We start from the raw sequence: 23,981 nt of genomic DNA, 5'->3' as shown, positions 1-23,981 counted from the left end.
CTTGAGGATTGCAAACCTATGCCACTCCCATGGAAACAGGTTTGAAGTTGAGTCTACATGATGCTGGCGATCCTGCTGATGTCACTCTTTACCAAACTGCTATTGGCTACCTCATTTATGTATGCAACACGAGGCCAGATATTCAGTTTGCAGTCTCACAAGTCATCAGATTTATGCATAGCCCAGGGTCTAAGCATTGGTAGGCTGTGAACAGGATTTTCCGCTACCTTAGTGGCACTTTACATCTTGGCTTGTTTTATCCCAAGGGGGGATCATTGCCGCGAGACTTACATGCTTTTTCGAACTCAGATTTGGCTGGTTGTTTGACACGCGAGTGTCCACACAAGTGGTTTGTGTTTCATGCTTGGCAGTTCATGTATATCATGGTTGAGCAAGAAGCAACCCATTGTGGCCACTTTCAGTTGTGAGGCCGAGTACAGGGCAGTCTTCACAGCTACGGTTGAGTGTGTATGGCTCAAACGCCTTATGGCTAGTTTGGATGTTGGACAGGATACTACCAACACTATCTACAATGACAGTCAGAGCGCATTGGCAATTGCAAGGAACCTAGTTTTTCATGCTCGCACAAAGCATATTGAGGTGCATTACCACTATGTCAGGGAGAGGCTCTCAACAAGAGAGATCAGCTTGGCTTCTGTGCCAACACAGGACAACCTTGCAGATCTGTTCACAAAGGCATTGTCTCGTGGGAAGCCTTAAGCTTTCCGCAAAGCTTTGGGCATACTCCCCTTTGTGGACTGATCATTCCTCAGGGCATGGCACTTCCCTTTACTCATGTGCCAGCTCTCGTTCACCGCATCACTCCAGGGGGGATTTGTTACCAAACATGTGGTAGTGATGTGTGTGAACACACTAGGACCGCCGGGGCATTTTTTCACTCTTTAGGAGGTTTTTCCCCCCGAGCATTGTACATACGCCCATCACTCTAGGGCTATCCATCTTTCCATTGCATACCAAATAACACACTCTTAATTCTGTGCCTTGAGCTTCCTTCGTCTTCTGCAAGCTGTGTGCGTTTCTCTGCAACCCTAATTCCAATATATGTGTAATGCGGGAAACATCAAAAGTTGGGTTCTCAAGAAGTACCTTTTTGACACATTGGTGACACCGGTTCTTCTTTATGGAGCATCTCAAAGTCTACTTGGAAAGAGTTTGAGAATATCCAAAAGCATTTTCTTAAAAACTTTCTCCAAGTCAAGACATAAATACCATGTATGCTCCTACTTTTTGAGTTGGGATCTCTTCCAATTGACGTTCTAGGCATGAAAAGGGTTGTGGAGTGCATGATAAAGATGCATGAAACCTCTCATGTCGACTTCCTACAATTGCATAGGAAGCAAGCAAAAAAGTTCAAAAGACGTATAAAAGCAAGATCTTGAGCATGGGATGGATACAAAACATAAAGAAGTGGTTTGGAAAATGGGATGTATTACACTTGCTACATGACACCTCAGTAGACTCCCAACTGAATTAAGATTTTCTTAGCACTCGGAGGAATCCAATGGGTCATGCTTCATACATTACACTACCCATATTGCCTCCAACTACAAAATGATGTTTTTCACAAAAAGAGAAGACTGTCCTCACCCTTATATGCTTGAGTCTATCCCTTGTTAGCAATACGCACTATTGCAACCATTCGGATTATCTCCCACTCCCTTCGACGCAAGACAGGACACAGTGCGATGGGGCAAAGAAGAAGAGTCCAGACGATTGTGCACATTATGCTCCCTGCAAGTTCGAGTCTGAGTACCACACTACTAGAGTGCTCAGCTTTTGGTCACATCTGAACTTGCTTCCTCACATTTTTAGCCATGACTTAAGACCTACACACTTTCCTCTCCCACAGTGTGGGCTCTCCATTGCAACTTTCTCATTACAATTTTGGAGCATTGAGAATCACTCATCAGCTGCGCATGTACTACATCACATGTAACTTTGGTCCCAGAGGTCATATTTGACCTCCGAAGACAGCAATAAAATCTCTCTCTCTCTCTCTCTCTCTCTCTCTCTCTCTAGAAAAGGGTTTGTATTCTGTGTATATAAGAGACCTCGGGAGATGCTCAATGGCCTATCACCCAAAGGAATTACAAAAGAGGAGTGACGATGTCTAGGCTATATAAACATCAAGGTGGTATGTAGGATGAACGTAGAATGAACCATTGTGGGGGTGCATAATGTCATGTGATGTGATCCGTATCCCGCGGAAAAGAATGACGAGAAGAGTGACCATGGCAACAAACTCAGAGAGAGAGAGGTTTATCTCGAGCTACTTCTCAAACAATTCCCAAGACCAAGCTTTATGTGAATTGGTTGAAGGATATCATTGAGATTGGTGATAGCTTCTTCAAGTGTGTCCTCATTGCTGCACCATGGGGAGGGAAGTCCCCCAATCCTAACCTTGAGGCCAAGGGATTGTAGCCGACGCTCTTGCAAGACCATTTGTATCTTAGTGTCAATCTTCTTGGTGACATCATGTGTTGCCGAGTGAGCTTGGGTGATCTTTTCTTCAACTTGCTTCACCTTGTCGGTAGTGAGCTCTACCATAGAGTCAAATCGTGCCTCAAGTTTGCTAAGGCGAGCCTTGAGGTCACGATTTTCTTCCATAACTTTGTTTAGGGCAGCTTGGAGTTGTCCAATGCAGTCGGCTTTGCTCGGGCTAATTCGACATCAACGAAACCACTAGGGCATCTTTGCTGATGCTTTTCGAACGAGTGATTCATTGCTCCCATGATTTGAACCACCTTTGTATTGCCTGTATATTCTCTTTTATAACATTGATCACCCGCCAATACTTTGATGGACTTTGCTTGAATTGCAGCCAACCCCAAGGCCTCAGAAGATCTCCATGCTTCACAAATTTCAATATGTTGCTTTTGTTTTTCTACAAGCACTAATTTTTCGGTGTACTTTTGCAAACTCTATTCCCAATGACAAAGGCAAGAGCACTCTTTGTTCTCCAACTCTTCGTTCTCCATGACATTGTGTGGACCCCTATTGTACATGGCCTTTATTGCCAACCAATTTTCCGTCGCCTCATCTAACATGAACCCAACATAGTCTGGAGGTTCATGTCCAGATTGCTCCGTGATTGCATTGACACTCCTTTTTAAAAAAGAGAAAAAAAAGATTCATCCTCCCCATAGTTACACATAATTCATTTACATCGAGTGTCCTCATGCTGTCCAAACAGTCACACTAAACCAAACTTGGTTTCACAGGAATGTTTGATATGGAGGCCGTACGCAAAGCAAGACATTGTTGCCCATCTATCTATCCTAAACGTGTGATCAAACTGCACCCACACATTTGCAAATATCTTGTCCCTGTTTGCCTCGCGCCATTCATGATGTCCACCCTTAACGATGGCCCTTTTGAGGACATGTTAAACAGGTAGTAATTATTTTCGCCACCACCTTGACCTCGAACTCGAAATCTATTGCCATGGATTAAAAGAAACATGCAACATTGTACCGCACACTGGAGTCCCTGTTCGGTCCTCTCTTTAGAAACTATTGCTTTGAAACCCAAACATGCCCCAAAATGAAGAGCCCAATAATATTCTTCTCAAAACATACACCTAGCACCCTGGCATTGAACACTATGTAAACACCCCTGAGATTAAGAGGAATTGCATTGAGTCTAAAAATACATGGCCACGTTGCAAAAAGGGCAGTGGCATTCAACATAAAGCAGAAGATAGGGGCTCATGTCATTAAGAGGGAGATAGGGGGTCGACGCCATTCTTTTGTTAATAGAGGGATCGATGTCAAAGCTTGGTTAATACTAAGGCTGAAGCAAATCTTCATCTGGGCAAAAAGCAGCCAAAATATAGGAAAGTGTAAGGTAGAGGTATATCAAACCATGTACGTCATGCCGACTTCCATGAGATGAGTATGGGGGACACTTAAAATTTCCCCAGTGGCCCTACAGTTTCGTGATAAAAAAGCATAGAAGTAATTGATCACAAGTTTCTTGACAAACCAGGACTGCTTTTTGGCCCTGACATCTGCATGACCAAGAAGGTACACAACACCGGACTCTTTCGCATCTCGTACAGCTGCGAGTTCCATGACTGCATTGTCATCCAAATTGATGGAGCTTGGTGCACCCGATGGGAGGTCGGAAAAAGAGCTCCCAGCTGATCTGTCAATCATAGAATCTAAGCCTTGCAATACATCACTTGATAGCAAGGGTAAAGTGAGTGGGCCTAGCGAGGGCGGCCGACTTGAGAGTACGTCAGCTGATGGTTCAAAATCTTTCTCACTGTCATCTGATTCCATCCCAATACTATCACACTCTAATGCATATTCCTGCGCCTCTTTTTGGATAAAAGCTTCTAAACTCTGAAGCAGCAGCTGCTCAAAGATGTAATGGTTCTCCTTACGCACATCTTTGTAACCATATCTGGCTACACAACGAAAAAGGTGATAGTCGCGAGGGCACACACGGCGAAAAAGAAAACGCTCTGACTGAGGCACCACTGGAACTGGCACATATTTGATGCAGACAAAGATAATCGTCGAATGCATTGCTGGTAGGCTCTTCATGAAATACCCAAAGATTGCTGGAACCCCTCGGACCAGCTCGTTGTAAAGTAAACCAACACCAGGAACCCTGACCGTGCCAAGGTTTGCCCCGAGCTCTAACATATAATCAATGGAAATTCTTTGGTCGACTTCACTTTGATATTTCATCCTTGTACCATAATGCCATATATACATGATGATGAGGACAATGACAGATGAAGCCAGAGGCATCCAGCCACCCTGATGCACTTCCAGTAAAACTGCTGCCAAGTAAACGAATTCCACAGCTCCAATGACAAGCATGAATCCAAGGGCTGCCAGTAATGAAGTTTGCCAGATCATGATCATGATAAGGGTGATGAAGGCTGTTGTAACAAGCATATCCCCTAGCACGGCAACACCTGAATGCCAAAAGTACAAGTCACTGAAAAATTTTGCACCTAAAAAGGGAAAAAAACCAATCAAGGCAAATGTTCAGGCAGTCCAGTGGTGTCGATTTCAGTAAGCTCCTCATGTGACCTAAAACCTTTTTTGTTCAGCACAAAGTGCTTAAGAGGATTTTAAAAAGTCATCTCAATACCATTGTTTTGAAGCATTTACCATTTGAATCACCAGTTTCGTCCCCAGCTGGCTACCTTTCATTCAAATTATTAACCCTTCATAGTTGAAATCTTGAGGGATTCCTTGGGAGCTGCCGCTCAATCATCATTTTACTTGGGATGCACAAGACAGGTGGTTTGCAGGTGCAACCCGGAAAAAATGCAGAGAGACTGGCCATAATGCTGTGATTAAATCATAATGGTCTGAGATCTTGTGCATCTGACAGATGAATGTGGACCTCTCTTTCCCATTCCATGCTCAGTTTGAGGCTTTGAAACAAGCCAAGAGCTGAGGTATTTCATTTTGCAATGGCCTGTTTTCATATTGACAGAAGAGATGGATCTCGCAGGTGTCTTCTCAATGCTTTGTATGGCTTCTTGAATAACTGGCAATTCTGAAGATATACCGCAGCCCAACGCTTGTGTCTCCTGATGGGCATTATTTTGCGTTCCACTCTGTCTCTTTATCTCCGTGACATGATACTATGACATGATAAGCGCATGAGCATAGAGCCAAGGCCCACCCCCTCCTGTGACCAAGGGCTACTAGAAGAACCAAGATTTATATACCTTCATAAGTTCAGAATAGTCTGAACTCACTAATTATAAGAGGGGATAAAACACTCATAAAACTACAAAAGCAAGGGACACGAAAAAATACCAATCAGAAAAAAAAAAAAAACTAAATCAGTTTATTTGCTACACCAGATAAAACAAACCATTATTTATTTTAAAAAGTTTTTAGAAAAGGCATACCCAAAATAAAGTGAAGCAGCTTACTTGGCCAAAACTTGAAACAAGTACTCAACTTTAACTAAAAAGGATAAGACATCTCAAAGACTAAATCCTAGTAATTAGACTCCACACAACAACTTCTAAAGGAACGAATTCTTAAGTCCTACTAGAAATGAATACTACTACAAACCTACGAAGAAGAGGCTGAAAATAACCAAAGAAGAACAAAGATCCAAACTTGACGATATGTGACCTCAACTTCGTTGCTTGTCCAAACAGGAAGAATAAGATTATCGACTTTATCATGCATAGCTTGGACAACAGCTATGACATCCCTACTCACATCATCACTGCTACCCAAGAGTAGGTGTAGGTTTGTATATTGGTCATTCATGCTTTGAACGTACTCTATAAAACCAACGAGCTGAGTTTCTATCACCCTCCGGAGGTGATGAGCATACTCAGCCATGATAAAGGCTAGCATTTGTCAAGCTAGAGCAAAAAATACTAGAAGCGCTAGAAATCAAAACATCAAAATAGTGTGTTACTAAGTCAAACAATAAGTGGGCTTTTAAGCTCCCCACTTTTATTGAATATACTATTGATTATCTTGTACATTCCAAAGGAAGAAAAATTGAAAATAAACTTACTACAATGCAAAAATGAACGAACGTTTTTCATAATTCTTTTGAATGAGTATCCTTTCTCAACGAGTAAAGAAATAAGATGGCACGACTAAACAACAAAAGCAGATTTACTAGAACAAAGGCGAGAAAATCTAAATAGTTGAGAGCAAATGACACCGTACTAAAGATGAGAGGAGAGGGGGAAGGCAGGAATATCGATAAAAAAGAACCAACTCTCGTTTTGCATCTTCACAGAGAGCATTATTAAAGAGACTCTCGAGGTCGAGCAGAACTTATAGACTTGGTGTCTTGTATCCTGGCCTTCCATGCAGCAAACTAAAAGAGCACTTGATGGTGGCACTACTAGTTGATATCGTTGCAATTTGGTCATTAGTTATGCTGGTTGCCTTTGATTTCCGCAGTCTAATACTACAAAGGCAACCCCAGCAACATTGAGCTGCAAATCCACTTCTTGAGTGGTTGAAAAGTCGCAAGCCTCACTGTCTCATCTTTCACTTGACTAAGTAATCACTTTACCCCTTTGGTTGGAAGCACCTCACAAGAGGTCCATCCCAGGCTGAATCATATACAGTACAAGTTTCACCTCAATACGCACATATGGTCCAGACAAGGAAGCACACACCGTCTACAATGCACATCTAGAGATGTTGGTAGTAACCAAAAGAAAGGACATCTGCAAAGTGAGGACGTGGCATGACCTGGCAGAACAGAAGAGAAGAACAAGAGCCCTGACCGGAAGGGTAGACCCAGAACAGAGCTGCAAATCCACTTCTTGAGTGGTTGAAAAGTCGCAAGCCTCACTGTCTCATCTTTCACTTGACTAAGCAATCACTTTACCCCTTGGTTGGAAGCACCTCGCAAGAGGTCAAACCATCCCAGGCTGAATCATATACAGTACAAGTTTCACCTCAATGCGTATTACGCACATATGGTCCAGGCCAGTGTGCCCACAAGGAAACACACACCGTCTACAATGCACATCTAGAGATGTTGGTAGTAACCAAAAGCAAGGACATCTGCAGAGTGAGGACGTGGCATGACCTGGCAGAACAGAAGAGAAGAACAAGAGCCCCGACCGGAAGGGTAGACCCAGAACAGAGCCGAGCTTCACGTGAAATGCAGCACGATCGCAACATGATACACGGACTGCTGATGTGGCATGAGGTGCATGCTGATGTGGCACCGTATAGGTGTGATGATGTGGCAAGGATGGATGGTGGAGCTTTTCAGTCAAATTATTGAAAGCATTGGCTTTCTGGGCTCTTGGGCAACAATTTTTTTATAGCAGATGCTTTTAGGCATATTTAGTAAAAGCAGGGCCTCAGTGCATTTAAACATAAGAGGCCTTGTGGGAGCCAAACTCACTTGTTTGAAGTTGCAGAAATTGATATCCCCAGTAATTGAATACTGAGAGAGTTCTACTCAAAAACAAGTGAAATATTTGTGGGCAAAAGTAAGCATTTGGGGGCAGATTTGGGGCTGTTTGAGTTCTACTCAATTGAATACTGAGAGAGTTCTACTCCATAGTATTGACGAAATACTACTAGCGTCGTTAGTAAACAATAGTGGGTGTAGAATTAGGTGCTCTCCTTGCTCCTTGCGTGTCACGAGGACGTGGCAGCTGTTAACTATGTCACGAGGATGTGGCAACTGCTAACTTTAGTTGTTGGTTTCTTTCCAAATATTTTTGTTTTATTTTTGAGACCCTCTTTTTGAAGTAGCAAACGGTCGGACATTGTATGGCCAATGTGAATGGTAGTTTCACACGCAGATGGGAAGTGGTCAGCACTGGAATTCGTATAGTAAGAGGATGTCTAGACTCAGAGCAAGATCATGTAGGTCCCCCCGTCGCACTTAGCAAGTTGGTGGATACTAGGAAGTGAACTCAATAAAGGCATAAAGTCAAGGTGGGACTACCAACAGAAAGTATCCGACAGTTGGGCCACAGTGCACTTTTGGATGCGGTCCCAATGAGGATAGATGGTCAGATGACCAGTGGGAGCCCAACGGAATCATTTCCTAAAATTTAGGGAACTGCTATTTTGGGCCGTGAAATGTGTTCGCGTCATTACCCCCGGTATGACTAGGGGAACATTTTACAACTCTGCCGCGAAGTCAAGCGAGCAACCAGTCGGGAGATTTTTAGGCGGCAAACCCGAAACCAGAAAATGCTTGTAAATGCGCCAAGTGGCAAATTTTCATGCACTTGCCTCATGCAGAAAAATGGGTGATGTTAGCTTCACAATTCATGCCTTCAGGTGTTGACAAGCATGATGCATCCCGTTCTCTTTTGCTTTGACGACTCTCTCGTTTCATCATGGCCCAATACTGTCGCATCCTATGTGTGGCTTCTTGGCGGATCGTGGTTGAGTAATCAGGGCGGTCATGAGGGGCCTTCCCATCATTTCTTGGATTGTCCTTGACATGATCCTAAGATGAGTGAGACCATCCCATTGGACTTGAAGCTTGGTGATGGTAACCAAATCCATTGTCTACAATTATTGGCTGCCCGATAATGTGGCGATCATTTGGAGGATGTTGCTGGTGTCCAATTGCTGCTTCCACAGATGTGGGCTGCAATCCAAGCTGAAGAATCTGCCAATGCTATTGGTACAGCACAACCCCCTCTTCCAAGGTGCTCTCACCCACACCAAAATGTTGCCGTTGAATTTCCTCTCCCAACCTGCGGATGCTTCCATCCACGGGCAGCCATCCACCTTGAGTGTAGTGAGAAGGTTGCTATTTTTGAATGTCCTACTGCCACATCTGAGGCACACCAACGTGGGACAGAGTAGACAAGATCCTTGCCTTTTTGAAGGTTAGAGCACGCTGGTTGCAGCTGTTTTTGAGTGCATTCGCATCAAGCCAGGACGTAGATGTCATTGAGGCAGATGAATGTGCAAGCCATGCTTGCTTGCTTCAAGAGAAGGAGAGATGAGGGTAGATTGTTGAGCAGCATGCAAGTAGAGAGAGAGAGAGAGAGAGAGAGAGAGAGAGAGAGAGAGAGAGAGAGAGAGAGAGAGAGAGAGAGGCGCTCAGCTACAGTAGCATGCATGAAAGTAGACGGACAAACATTTCAAGAAACTGTTAAAGTGGTTGGAGCGAACGTTTCAAAAAAATAAACATAAAGCGTAGTCTCACAAGAACATCTTCAAAAGAGTGCTAAAGCACCATCATGCTGAGAGAGGCCTCATTTTGGTTTTTGTCACAGGTTAAGAGCTATGGAGTGCTTTCTTTCCTCTCATGTACAGTCTGGTGCTAGGAGTGATGCCCTGCACGCTACACACTGCTCTCTCTCTCTCCCCTACGTGCAGTTATGTGATGCCCCACAAGAGGGCTCTTCATTTGATTGATGTACATTTGTGTGGGTTCATGCTTTTGTGCTGAGGCAAGAGCCTCCTTGAGCAGGAACAGGGGTAGCTAGTTGCTACTCCAAAGCAAGCATCGGTGAGGGTCATAACCTCACCATACAGGTGCGAATTCAGCATTGTGTATGCGCAGAAAATTGACTGTTTTTCAGCCATACGGACGTCAGAACCCTTGGGAATCATGCCCCATTGGCAGAGGACAGCTAGGGGACTGTTTGGGGCTGAAAACAGGGCAAAAACCAGTAAATACAGCGAGCTGAATTTACTGTTTTTGGGGGGCTGGAATCAGAGGGTATACGCCAGTGGAAGTGAGTTCTAGCAGGGGAATTGTTTTCGCGCAAGTTTTGGGGCTGTTATGCTGCTGAAATTTGGCCAAATCAGGTAGTATCTAGAGGGATACAGTTGAAGGATTCCCAGGACTCTACTTTGTAATTTACCCTCTCAAAGAATAAAGAAATACCGAAAGGGGCGCCAATTTTGGGGCCTACAGGTTGTCGGTGTCTCCTCAGAGCATTCTAGCTTCCGAGCTGTGTGTGTGCTTAAGTGTTAATTCCCGTCACAGGTTTCCTTTGCACGTTCTCTCTGTGTGTGTCTAAAGTAAAGAATTTCGGGTGAAAGCCAACGCCTACCGCCCCATGGGCCGGTTTCAAGGTTCCGTTGCCGAGACATCAATCACTTTTTCCTCAAAGAGTGAGCCTCGGTTGTTTTGAGTAAAGACACAGAGTATAGGAACGCGAGAATACACTATGGCCGACAAAGGGAAGGACATTATGGAAGAGGGTTCCTCTTCAAAGGACAGACAGGAAATCCCTATGGTTTTCAAGATTGGCGAGAGCTCACGGTCACGTCAGTCTGTACCTCCTGTTAATGTGAATGTCCCTCCAGTAGTACAGGGTTTTATGACTGGGCAACTTGAGGATGATGCGTTCAGGACTCAGTTAGTTGCCGCGGTGAATGTCTTTTCGCAACTGGTGCAGAATCCAAGGTTTATGGAGTTCTTGCAAGCGCCACCAGTGCAACAGCAAAATAGGCAACCTACACCACGTACGGAGCTTGTTGAGGCTCAAGCCCCAAGTACTTAATGCGACTCACAGGAAAGGGAACACTCGCATATTGTGGAGTCAGGGGCTCCAAGGTTCCTCCCGTGCTTGAACAGGTGGCTGTTCCACAAGTTATGTCAGTTCAGCCTGCCACCTTTCAAAGCCCGTATGCTGTCTTGAATGGACAGGGAACTGGATACCAAGCTATGCACCCAGTTTTTCCACCACCCACGGTACATCCTGGGTATTTCGAGGGTGGATCAATGTTCCAAAGTATGGCTGGTTATGCGCCTGGAAGTCAGCCGTACATGCCAAGAACAGTGTTTGGGGGTATGCAAGGCATGATGCCAAACCCCATGTATAGTAGTATCGGCATGCAGCAAGGTTTTCAATGCAACCAAGGCCAGTTTGGGGTGCCACAGGGTCATTTTGGCACGGCTGGTTTTTCTGGACAACAGCCAGATGTCGCACCTCTGACGCAAAATGTGAATGGCCAAGATGTGCCGATCATGCCTACTACAGTGTCCAAGTTGCAAACCATTCCTTATGACAACTTGGGGGCACTAGAGAAGCCGAAATCTTACAAAGAAGGTGGTGCAGCTATAAAGTTCAGTACTTTCAGTGGCTTTGAGGATAAAGCAAAGGCTCTCACTTTCCTCCAGCAGTTGATACGCTTATGCAGGAGGGAATTTTACAGAGGCCTTGAAAGTCAGGAAAGCTGCCACTTTCTTAAAGCACAATGCACTTACATGGTGGACGACATTGTCAATGCAAGGGCAGGCACTCGCCACTTGGGTTTACTTCAAGCAAATGTTTGCATCTGCTTGGCTGTCGAATGAATTTGAAGCCGACGTCATGACAGATTGGCACCAACTTACTTCAGCTACATACGAGAGCTTGCTGGAGTACAATCGGAGGTTTTATAAAGCGCTTCTCTCAGTGACCTCCTACAAATTTGTGCCACTGACATAGCAGATAGAGAAGTACTGTTGTGGGCTGCCTAAAGGGCTTTGTGATTACTGTACCAAGAACAGAGAGGCCACCCTCACTCAGCTTATGGAAGTTGCCAACACTGGTCTTGCCTTGTTGAAAGGAGAGGATAGTGGGTTTCCGAGCAACGAGAAAGGAGGGTAGCAAAAGAAAAATTCAGCGAAGAAGCCCATTTTGAAAACGGCTCCTGAAGCGTCACAGGGGTTGAAAAAGGCCACCAAGGACAAGGATTCAGCCGGGACTTCTAGAGCGCAGGCAAAGAAACAGAAAAGGAAGCCTTTTGTGCGCAAGTCGCTCGAGGAAAAGAAGGTCCTAATGGCTGAAAACAAGTGCTTTATATGCAAGTAGCCTGGTCACTTTGCTACCAACTGCCCACAAAGGAAAAGATCAACTGACTCAGATGATAAAGAAGACCAGAAAGGCAAGAAGAGGTTTGGTGCCAGATACGCTGGGTGATAGGCCGAGTACAGATGCCAGTGAGTAATGCAGGACTTGGGGTAAAGTTAGGGATTAGATGGCACTCATCTTCTTTGATCCAGGTGCGAAAGCCAACTTTATCTCACCAGAGTTAGCTATGAAGCTCGACATCAGAGCTAAAGAGATGGGGTACACAGCACAGGCAGGGTTGGCATGTCTTGGCCACTCAGAGTGTGTTACTCCCATTATTGGAAAGCTGCGTCTGTATATTCAGTCGTATGTGGACACAAAAGTGTTCTACATCATGCCGCTGGAAGGATGTGACGCCTTGTTGGGGATCCCGTTGATGTTCCGAGTGCATGGAGTCTTGGATGCCTACAGCAAAAAGATCATTGTACAGCATAGGGGCAAAACTCACATCTTGGATGTAAAGCTAAAAGGAGAGTCAATCTCTATTGTATCTGCTTGTGCTATCACTTCTGTCATAAAGAATCATCTTTCTGTGTACTTGATTTTTGCACGTGATGTCTTAGATAGTGATCAGTCAAATTTATGTGTTAGATAAAGAAAGGTCAGCATTTTTGCAAAAGTTTAGTGACAGTTTTTCTGATTCATTACCGTCACAATTGCCGCCAGAGAGACCCGAGAAACATCAGATAGATTAGGTGCCAGGGTGTAGCCCACCAAATAGACCTCCCTACAGGGTTAGTGTGGCGCAGCAGAAAGAGATTATGGGCCAGGTTGAGGAGTTATTAGAGAAGGGGCTGATTCAGCCTAGTTCTTCATCCTTTTGCTCCCCACTGCTCCTAGTGCAAAAGAAGGATGGCTCATGGCGCATGTGTATTGATTACCTGCGTTGAATAAGAATACCAACAAGAATAGGTTTGCTATTCCTAGAATTGATGATATTCTCGATCGTTTAGAGGGTGCTGCAATTTTCAGCAAGATAGACCTTAAGAGTGGGTACCATCAAATTTGTATAAGGCCAGAGGATGTGCACAAGACCGCGTTTAGAACGACATTTGGTCTTTATGAGTTTCTAGTGATGCCATTTGGTCTAACAAATGCTCCTGGCACGTTCAACAGAATGATGGACCGGATTTTCCGCTTCCATCAGCAGTTTGTTGGAACATTCTTTGATGACATGATACGAAGTATGAAGAGGAGCATAGGCGTCACTTGACCATTGTGTTCGAAGAGCTGCGCAGTCACAGGCTACTTGTCAATCCTAAGAAAAGTGAATTCTTCCTGGAAGAGATCCACTTTCTTGGCCACATAGTCTCAAAGGATGGTGTCAGAATGGATCCCGCAAAGGTCAAAGCTATTAAGACATGGCCAGACTTGAAGACTCTGCACGATGTCAGAAGCTTCTTAGGATTCTGTTCCTACTATAGAAGGTTTATCAGGAATTTTGCAGAGAGAGCATCGCCTCTTCACGCTTTGCAAAAGAAAGAGGTCACTTTCAGATGGGCCCAAAAAGAGATTTCAGCTTTTAGTCTCTTAAAAGGAAAAGTTGACTTCAGATCTCGTAATTGTTTTGCCAGATCTCAAGAAGTCATTTGTGGTTCAGTGTGACACGTGTGGCAGTAGCATCGGAGCAGTGCTAATGCAAGATGGACAGGTAGTAGCTTATGAAAGCCGAATTTTACAAGGGCCAGAGAGGATTATGCAAGTCTATGAGAAAGAGCTCTTGGCTAGTCATTAATGCGCTTTCTAGCTGGAAGCACTACCTCTTAGGTGCTGATTTTGTTGTCCAAACAGACCATCACACCTTGCGATACTTCTTGACACAATCAAAGTTATCCGAAAAGCACATGCGATGGGCAAACATTCTTTCTATGTTCCACTTCCAGATTATGCATGTGGAAGGCAAGAAAAATATTGTGGCTGATGCGTTATCAAGAAAGCCACAAATTTCAACTGTCAATTCCTTATCATCATGAGCTAGATGACATGAAGGAGCAGTATACTGCTGATGAAGATTTTGCAAGGATCCTTAAACAGTTACAAGAGGGGCAACATCACGAGCACTACCTCCTCAAAGATGGTTTATGATGATGCATGGCAAACTTTGTGTCACTGGGCCATTGCGACATAAGGTCATGGAAGAGAGTCATGTCCCACCGTATGTAGGGCATCGTGGTATTGATGCGACAATTAAAGCGGTAGAGACATTCTTCTATTGGCCTACCTTGAGGAGATGTGGATGCCTTTGTCCGAGCATGCATAATTTGCAAAAAGGTCAAGTTTGACAGACAAAAGGCACCAGGGTTGTTACAACCACTGCCGATTCCGGATAAGCCATGGGAAAGCATTGCTATGGACTTTATCTTTGATCTTCCAAGAACGTCAACAAGGAATGATGGTATATGGACCATTATCTGCAGGTTCAACAAGCAGGCCCATTTTATCCCTGTCAGGAAGAAGATAAAATCTTATTAGATGGCACGCTTGTTCATGTACAATGTGTTTAAGTACCATGGTATGCCACAATCGATTGTCAGTGATCGTGATCCTCACATGACCAGCTTGTTCTGGAGAGGATTGTTTGAGAACATGGGCACTACGCTCAAGTTCTCGTCTTCGTTTCATCCACAAATTGATGGACAGTCAGAAGAGGCTAATTCTATTGTCTTAGATCTGCTCAAATACTATGTGTCAGATAATAAAGGCAAGTGGGAACAGTATTTGCCTATGCTTGAGTTTGCGTACAATAATACGGTGCATTTGTCAACTGGCAAAGCACTTTTGAGATTGTTGAAGACGGCAAAAAAGTTCCTCCCATTTTGCATACAAAGGACAAGATCTTTGAGGCAGATCGATATGTTGAGAACATGGATGAAATGTATAAGAAAATTAAAGTTGCCTTGGAGAAGACTCAGGCAAAATAGAAAAAGGCTGCTGATCGTCACCGTCGTGAACTGCTATTATCACCTCGTGATTGGGTTTTGTTAAGGTTCGAAAAGGCAAGGTTAAAGAAGATGAAGGGCAAGGAACGTTTGTTTCCTACGCTCAGCATGTGTTACTATGGGCCTTTTCAAGTGCTTGACAAGATCAGCGATGTGGCTTATAGGCTGAAATTACCTGATGCGTGGAAGATTCATAATGCGTTTCACGTGAGTCTTCTAAGACCCTTCGTGGGTGATGTGCCAAAAGATATGCCAGATGAGGACCAGCTGGAAGTTGAGGAACTTGATGAGATCCTGGTACCTGAGCAACTTTTGGCACATAAGGACAGAAAAGTTAAAGGACAAGTTGCAAGACGTTATTTGGTGAAGTTCAAGAACTATCCGCCTATGGATGCAAAGTGGATGGAAGAGCATGAACTGTCAGAGTCACCAAATGTATTGCAGCTTTACCTGAAGCGTTTGGGTTACAACCTAACTATGCCCCAACCCAACGTGTGCAAAGGAAGGGTAATGATAGAGCTAGTACACCAAATGTACATATGAATTCAGTGTAATAGATGGAAATCACAAAAGTATGAAGGCCTCATTAAGTCATTTGTATCTATGTGTTACAACCTTTCTTGCCGATACATGCGATGATAAAAGAGTGTTAATAGCACAAGATCATCGGTGGCGTGTATTTATGGTATGCCATCGAGGACGTTTGCGATTTCAAGAGGGGGGTATGTCACGGGGATGTGGTAGTTGTTAACCATGTCACGAGGACGTGGCAACTACTAACTTTAGTTGTTGGTTTCTTTCCAATGATTTTTGTTTTATTTTTGAGGCCCTCTTTTTGAAGTAGCAAACGGTCGGACACTGTATGGCCAATGTGAACGGTAGTTTCATCCGCAGATGGGAAGTGGTCAGCATTGAAATTCGTATAGTAAGAGGATGTCTAGGCTCAGAGCAAGATCATGTAGGTCCCCCCATCCCACTTAGCAAGTTGGTGGATACTAGGAAGTGAACTCAATAAAGGCATAAAGTCAAATTGGGACTACCGACAGTTGGGCCACATTGCACATTTGGATGTGTCCCAAAATGAGGATAGATGGTCAGATGACCAGTGGGAGCCCAACAGAATCATTTCCTAAAATTTAGGGAACTGCTATTTTGGGCCGTGAAATGTGTTCGTGTCATTACCTCCGGTATGACTAGGGGAACATTTTACAACTCTGCCGCAAAGTCAACTGAGCAACCAGTCGGGAGATTTTTAGGCGGCAAACCCGAAACTGGAAAATGCTTGTAAATGTGCCAAGTGGCAAATTTTCATGCACTTGTGTCATGCAAAAAAATGGGCGCTGAATTTCATGCTGGGAGAGGCCTCATTTTGGTTTTTGTCACAGCTTAAGAGCTATGGAGTGCTTTCTTTCCCTCTCATGTACAGTGTGATGCTAGGAGTGATGCCCTGCACGCTACACACTGCTCTCTCCCCCCCCTACATGCAGATATGTGATGCCCCACAAGAGGGCTCTTCATTTGACTGATGTACAGCTGTGTGGGTTCATGCTTTGGTGCTGAGGCAAGAGCCTCCTTGAGCAAGAACAGGGGTAGCTAGCTGCTACTCCAAAGCAGGCACCGGTGAGGGTCATAACCTCACCGTACAAGTGCGAATTCAGCGTTGTGTATGCACAGAAAATTGACTGTTTTTCAGCCATACGGACGCCAAAACCCTTGGGAATCGTGCCCCACTGGCAGAGGACAGCTAGGGGACTGTTTGGGGCTGAAAACAGGGCAAAAACCAGTAAATACAGCGAGCTGAATTTACTGTTTTTTGGCTGGAATCAGAGGGTATACGCCAGTGGAAGTGAGTTCTAGAAGGGAAATTGGTTTCGCGCAAGTTTTGGGGTTGTTATGCTGCCGAAATTTAGCCAAATCAGGTAGTATCTAGAGGGATTCCCAGGACTCTACTTTGTAATTTACCCTCTCAAAGAATAAAGAAATATCGAAAGAGACGCCAATTTTGGGGCCTACAGGTTGTCGGCGTCTGCTGGGAGCATTCTAGCTTCCGAGCCGTGTGTGTGCTTAAGTGTTAATGCCCGTCACAGGTTTCCTTTGCACGTTCTCTGTGTGTGTGTCTAAAGTAAAGAATTTCGGGTGAAAGCCAACGCCTACCGCCCCACGGGCCGGTTTCATTGCGTGCACTGGTGTTCACTCCACCTCTTCGTGATCCTCTTCTCGCATTGCGAACCCATTATCACCAAGCCGAAAGAGAGAGAGAGAGAGAGAGAGAGAGAGAGAGAGAGAGAGAGAGAGATTTTTTAATGTTTATGTGAGGCTGAAGTCAGCCATAGAAACAAGAAACGGCCCTTCCAATGTGTTGAAACGCTGAAACGGGTATGGGAGTCCAACTGAAACGTTGCAATGCCATGAAACGGAGTGAGTTCCATTCTAGAGAGAGAGCACCCTTTTTTTTCCCTCCTGCAGACAGACAGCCCATTCGGTTTCCAGATACGCTGTAGTCTAATTTGGGGGCTCAAATGGGTAGTGTTTAAAAATGTGTACATGTGTCATTTTGCCCAGAATACAATAGGTTGGATTCAATTTTTAAAAATTCTACGCTAAACTTGCAAACATACGCATTCTCTCTCCTCTTACACACACGCACACAATCAAATTTCAGCTCTCTCTCTCTCTCTCTCTCTCTCTCTCTCTCTCTCTCTCTCTCTCTCTCTCACACACACACACACACACACGCACGCGCGCACGTGTATGGCATGCCAATTCTAGACCCGTTTCTGTTTTCCAATACCCCGCATTGCCGTTGTTGTCAACGGTTTCAGTTTCCGTTGCCATTTCCTGGTAAATATGAAGCCGGCCTATGAGACAAACCAAGTATACATATGTATATGTCTTCCATCTATTGGAAAAGACAACAATCCATTTTGGTACAAAATAAAGAGAACCTTGGTGTATGATGGGATCTATGTGTGTGTGGGGGGGGAGGGGGGGGGATGGAGTTGTAGTACTAGGGATGTGTGGAGGTCTATATGCTTAGGGTAGTACAAAAATGCAGATGCATCGAGTTAGCTAGCTCCATCCTGTGCTAATAGGGGGGTCTAGGATGTGGTACATGGGAGAATCAGGAGCAAAAGCTGCTCGGGTGAACACAATTGGGTGAGCCACCATCTGGGCTCATCTCTGCTCAGGAGCTCGACGCTCTCGGGTATGGATCTCCTCGATCTGTCGGTGGTGAAGTCATGGAGCCCGACATCCGGTAACACACAGACATCGTCTGGCCCGGCTCATCTCAACCAGTTGGAGAGTCACTCTCCTCGGTGGATCTGGGAGTAGAGAAGGTGCCGTCCTCTGGAAAAAAATTGTAAGCTGTGCCTGCCTCTCCCCTACCTGTGTCTTTGTATGTGGATGCAGAAGTGTATCTCTAGCAAGGAGCGCCCCAATTAGATGATTATACAATGGGGCTAGAGTGCTGCTTCTATACTCTCTTGGAGCACCTAAAGTATCCCTCACATAAATTGCCCAACCAAGACTCCGTCTCAAATAAGTAAAATAAATACCCAAAATGACAAGATAAATAAATAGGATTGCATTGGGTATTCACTTGAGCTGCATAAACTTTAACAATACGCACCACAATGTTACCATACATATGTGGTAATGATGTGTGTGAACATACTCACGATCGCTGAGCCATTTTTTTCCTCACTAGGAGGTTTTTCCCCCGTGCATTGTATATACGCCCATCACTCTACGGCTATCTTATCTTTCATTGTGCACTAAGAAATATATACTCTCTGTTGTGTGTCTTGAGCTTCCTTCGTCTTCTCCAAACTGTGTGTGTTTCCTTGCAACCCTATTTCCAATAATTGGTATCAGAGCAGGTTGCGTCCTCCCATGCATAGTCGCCAGCATCGCCAGCACACGCCTGCTCACTTTCTCCGATTTGGGTGAGCTTTCGTGAGCATCAACAGGTCGACAAATACTTCGGAGTGCTTGTAGAGCTTCGCCTGCTCAGATTTTCGATTTGGGCTCATTTCGGCCTCCGTTTCCACTACAGGCAGTGTTGCGCAAGCAATTTCGTTATTTTGTGCAAAATTTCTTTCAATGCCGTTTTCTGCATAACAGGTCCCTTACAGTCTTCTACGGGTTGTGCTATATAGCATGTGGTGGTGAGGCTTCGTTTCTCCTCTTTTCGAAAAGTTTTTACATCAGGTGCAAGCATTCGTCATGGCTGACCTTTGTTGATGAGGATAGATTGGATGGGGACAATTACCCTATGTGGGCCTATATGATGCAACATGTCCTTATTTCAAAGGGCGTTTGGAATATTGTGTAGACCATTGATATACCGCCTGGTTCTGAGGATGTAGGCGATGTTGAGGATGTTGCAGGTTTTGGTGACTGTTGCCAGAGGTGTTTTGCCTAGGACTGAGCAAGCTTGTTGGGATGTAAGAGATAGCGCACGCTCATGTATTGATTGCGTTGTTTGTGAAGCACACTATTAATACTTGCATTCGTTCAGCAAAATCTGCAAAACAGGCTTGGGATATTCTGGCTGGTCTTTAGGCAAGTCGCAATGAGGCTAAAATTGCATTGCTGTGTAAAGAGTTGGAGTTGAAGATTATGCATGAGGAAGATGAGATGGACACTTTCCTTGCTGGTGTCAAGGATATTAATGAGCAACATATTTCTATGGGTGAAGTCATTTTGACAATTCCCTTGTGCAGTCTGTTCTTGATGCTTAGTCACATTCTTACCAAACTTTTACTAGTACTTGGAGACTTATGACCCAAGGAAATCCAGAAGTTGTCAAGTTTGATGCATTATGCACGTTACTGTTGCAAGAGTCACTTTCAAGAGAAAACACTTCTAAACAGCATGCAACTGAACACACCTTATTATGCAGCTTGTGCATAGTGATGTTTGTGGGCCTATGCAAACTCCGTCCTTGGGCAATTACCTTTACTTCGTGACTTTCATTAATGATTACTCCAGGCATTTATGGGTGTATCTGCTTAAAGCTAAGTTCGAAGTGTTTATGTGCTTCAAGTAATTTTTGGCTATGGCTGAAAATTACACTAAATGTACTATGGGCACCCTCGGTTTAAATCGAGGGAAGGAGTATATGTCTCATGAGCATTTCTAGCTAGTCATGGGATAAAACACCAATGTACAGTGTCGTATACACCTCAGCAAAATGGTGTTGCTAAAGGAAAAACAAGTCGGCTACCGAGATGGCAGGATGTAAGGTCAAGAGTCAAGCTTTGCCACATTCGTTTTGGCTTGAGGCCATCATCTGTGCTACTTATGTACTTAACAAGTGTCCTACGAAAGCTTTGCAGTCTATGACCCCATATAAAGCATGGCATGACAGAAAACCATCTATTGATCACATGCACGTTTTTGGTTGTTTGGCTTATTCTTTGGTGCAACAAACGCAATGTGAAATTGGATGATAAGGCTGTCTATGTAACGTGATGAAACACGGAAATACCACCATCACATTGCTTAAACTAAATGCCCAAGTAATGATGCAACAACCTCAAATCTTTCATCTTGAAAGTAGTATTCAAATTAGCCTTAAATTTAGTAATATGTGTCTCATTCGGACCAGTGATCAGCAAATCATCCACATATAGAACAACAATGAGAAGTACATCACCCTCACGCTTTATATACAAAGCAAGGTGGTAAGGTACGGTACGTATTCGGTACGACCTGTACGTAGTACCAAATGGATAGAGTTGTTAGGTACGTAAAATTAGTAGGTTTTTTTTTTTAAAAGCCAAAAATCTACAATACGGTCTGTACTTGATAAAAAATTCATAAGTAGTTGTTAGGTACGTAAAATTAGTAGGTTTTTTTTTTTAAAAGCCAAAAATCTACAATACGGTCTGTACTTGATAAAAAATTCATAAGTATCACTCCAAGGATGTTAGTTCACTATTCTACAAACCTGTTAGTTCACTATTCTACAAACCAAGGCAAAGCTTTCATACAAGTTCCTGATTGTGCTTGCCCTCCTATATTCACCACTGCAATGACATTCGTGTGTGTTATACATATGCAAGTTGTGTCGAAATGTCTACAAAATTAGGCGTTGGGATAAGGCTAAAAAAGGGCAAACCAAAAAATGCCTACGCAATAGGGTTTTTTTCCACACATTACCCACAGCACCGCCCCACACACACACACACACACACACACACACACACACACAAAACTGGTGATCCTGCCAATATCACTCTTTACCAAACTACTATTGGATGCCTTGCTTCGGTATGCAACACAAGGCCAAATATTCAGTTTGTAGTCTCACAGGTCAGCAGTTTATGCATAGCCCAGGGTCTAAGCATTGGCAGGCTATCAAGCGGATCTTTCGCTACTTGAGTGGCACTTTACATCTTGGGTTGTTTTATCCCAAGGGGGGATCATTGCCGCGAGATTTACATGCTTTTTCGGGCTCAAATTGGGCTGGTTGTTTTAACACGCGAGTGTCCAAAAGTGGTTTTTGTTTCATGCTCGATAGCTCATGCATATCATGGTTGAGCAAGAAGCAACCTACCGTGGCCACTTCCACTTGTGAGGCTGAGTACAAGACAGTCTTCACAACTACGGTTGAGTGTGCACTGTGAATGGCTCAAACACCTTATGGTTGATTTGGGTGTTGGACAGAACATTGTCAACATCATCTACATTGACAATCAGAGCACATTGGCAGTTGCGAGGAACCCAGTTTTTCATGCTCGCACAAAGCACATTGAGGAGCATTATCACTATGTCAGGGAGAGATTCTTAGCAGGAGAGATCACCTTAGTTTATGTGCCAGCACAGGACAACCTTGCAGATCTTTTCACAAAGGCATTGTCTCGTGAGAAGTTTGAAGCTTTTCGCAAAGCTTTGGGCTTACTCCCCTTTGTGGATTGATCATGTCCTTAGGACATGGCACTACCCTATACTCTATGTGTCAGTTCTCGTTCACCGCATCACTCCCAGGGGGAATTTGTTACCATACATATGTGGTAGTGATGTGTGTGAACACACTTAGGACCGCCGGGGCATTTTTCCTCTCACTAGGAGGTTTTTTCCCTTGTGCATTGCATATACGCCCATCACGCTAGGGCTATCGTATCTTTCATTGTGCACTAAGCAATAATACTCTCTGATGTGTGCCTTGAGCTTCCTTCGTCTTCTCTAAGCTGTGTGTATTTCCCAACAACCCTATTTCCAACACACAGAAGATAGAAAAATTTAACACAATATAAATTGGTCGCAACTTGGATGAAAACTTCACAATAAGTAGTCTAGATGTCCGCTATACGACTGAGAAATACACCTAGATGAATCCAAGAAGGAAAGCACAAGGTATAGAGGCATGGTAGTCAAGACAATATAACCATCAACGCCATCATCATCAATCAACACATAGTACTGACTACATAATAAGAGTTACAAGTTAAAAGAGCCCTTTTGGGTTATCTAGGTCAGTGTGCATTATCCATGTTCCAATCCATTGTGTGCGTCCAACATAGCCTATGAAACCAACGGTGGCCATCCTAAAATGCAGTATTCTAGCCATCTTTAGTTTTATTTCAAAACACTTACTGATACCTTCCCTAGTCCATCAACGTTTTGTAATTCGATGCAAATTCATCAAGGAAACAAACCTCAACCTGCCTTTATTCACATGGCAGTTGTAATATTACTATCCTTGCAGGTTCAACAGCATTTAGCTTTAGTGACCCAAAAGCTTAATGTTTAACACAGTACAGCAGCATGTTCAGCCCTCTGCAGCAACACTTGGTGTGGACAGCAACAAAAACATGCAGTGATTTAATTCTCTTTTGCTGCTTAATGAGCCAATTTCCTCTTAGAGGTGGTTGGCACGAAGCCTTAGCTACATTTTTTAATTCGTGGCTGGTATTTCTTGTGTAGTTGAGTTATATATTAGAGATCCTCTATATGTGATTTTACATTCCCTTCTACAGAGAAGCGTGATGCTTTTTACTTCATCTTTGGAAGATGCAGATGAAGTGTGGAGTGAAGGTCGCTTGAAGTATTCACATTGAAAGACATGTTAGGGGTAACATAAAAACTAACAACAGCCTTTTTACTTACAATAAGCATGTCCAATGCGGTATGTTGACCTCAAGCAAGCTGTCACAACCACGCACATTATCATCAGAAACACATTGACCACTGGTATGTAAATTTGGCCCATTAGCCGCTTTGATGTGTGTAATATCTTTACTCTTGGGAAACAGTCTAGTGCCAACGCCATTTTAATAACAGAAAATGTAGCCAATATTATGGACCGGCTAGCTATCATTGCTGCTGAGATGGCGAGTAAAAACATCGGCCAGAATAATGCCCCTGCAAAATAGATGCAAAAAGATCATTGCAGCAAGCGCCTAGCATGTTCTGACATCAAACACGGATAGAGAAATCCAGCCTTCTCCACACCAAGCCTAACCCTTCAGATTTCTAAAATTAAACAGCAGATTTATTGAGCAGAGAAAGACAGACAAGCAGCCATAACATTTACCCGGTATTGAGTTGAAGAAAACATTGTTTGCGCCTTGGGGATTGTCCAGCAGATAAGCAGCTTGGCCCATGTAAGAGAGCAATAGGCAAGGATAAACTAGTAAGGAAAATGATATCTGCAATCGAAAAAATCAGAAGGGGATGCTTTTTTTCAGCGATGCAGCTCAGAGCAATTCAAGCAA

General features: G+C 43.9%; 1 protein-coding gene across 2 annotated transcripts in view; it reads right to left on the bottom strand.

Moving 5' to 3' along the window:
* Nucleotides 1-3,615: 3,615 nt before the first annotated feature.
* Nucleotides 3,616-23,981, bottom strand: part of LOC147436388 (putative potassium transporter 12) — an 88,763-nt gene continuing 68,397 nt past the window's right edge. For both annotated transcript variants that reach the window (XM_086489297.1, XM_086489298.1), the window contains exons 7-9: nucleotides 23,801-23,915; nucleotides 23,374-23,628; nucleotides 3,616-4,951 (exon numbers count right to left, since the gene is read on the bottom strand). In XM_086489297.1, coding sequence (XP_086345423.1) covers nucleotides 3,879-4,951; nucleotides 23,374-23,628; nucleotides 23,801-23,915 — 1,443 coding nt within the window. In that variant the 3' untranslated portion in view covers nucleotides 3,616-3,878. The remainder of the gene's footprint in view (nucleotides 4,952-23,373; nucleotides 23,629-23,800; nucleotides 23,916-23,981) is intronic.

The sequence above is a fragment of the Adiantum capillus-veneris genome, chromosome 18 (assembly GCF_014529385.1).
Source record: "Adiantum capillus-veneris isolate H3 chromosome 18, ASM1452938v2, whole genome shotgun sequence".
Lineage (NCBI taxonomy): Eukaryota > Viridiplantae > Streptophyta > Polypodiopsida > Polypodiales > Pteridaceae > Adiantum > Adiantum capillus-veneris.
This window is presented reverse-complemented; position numbering and strand designations above follow the sequence as displayed.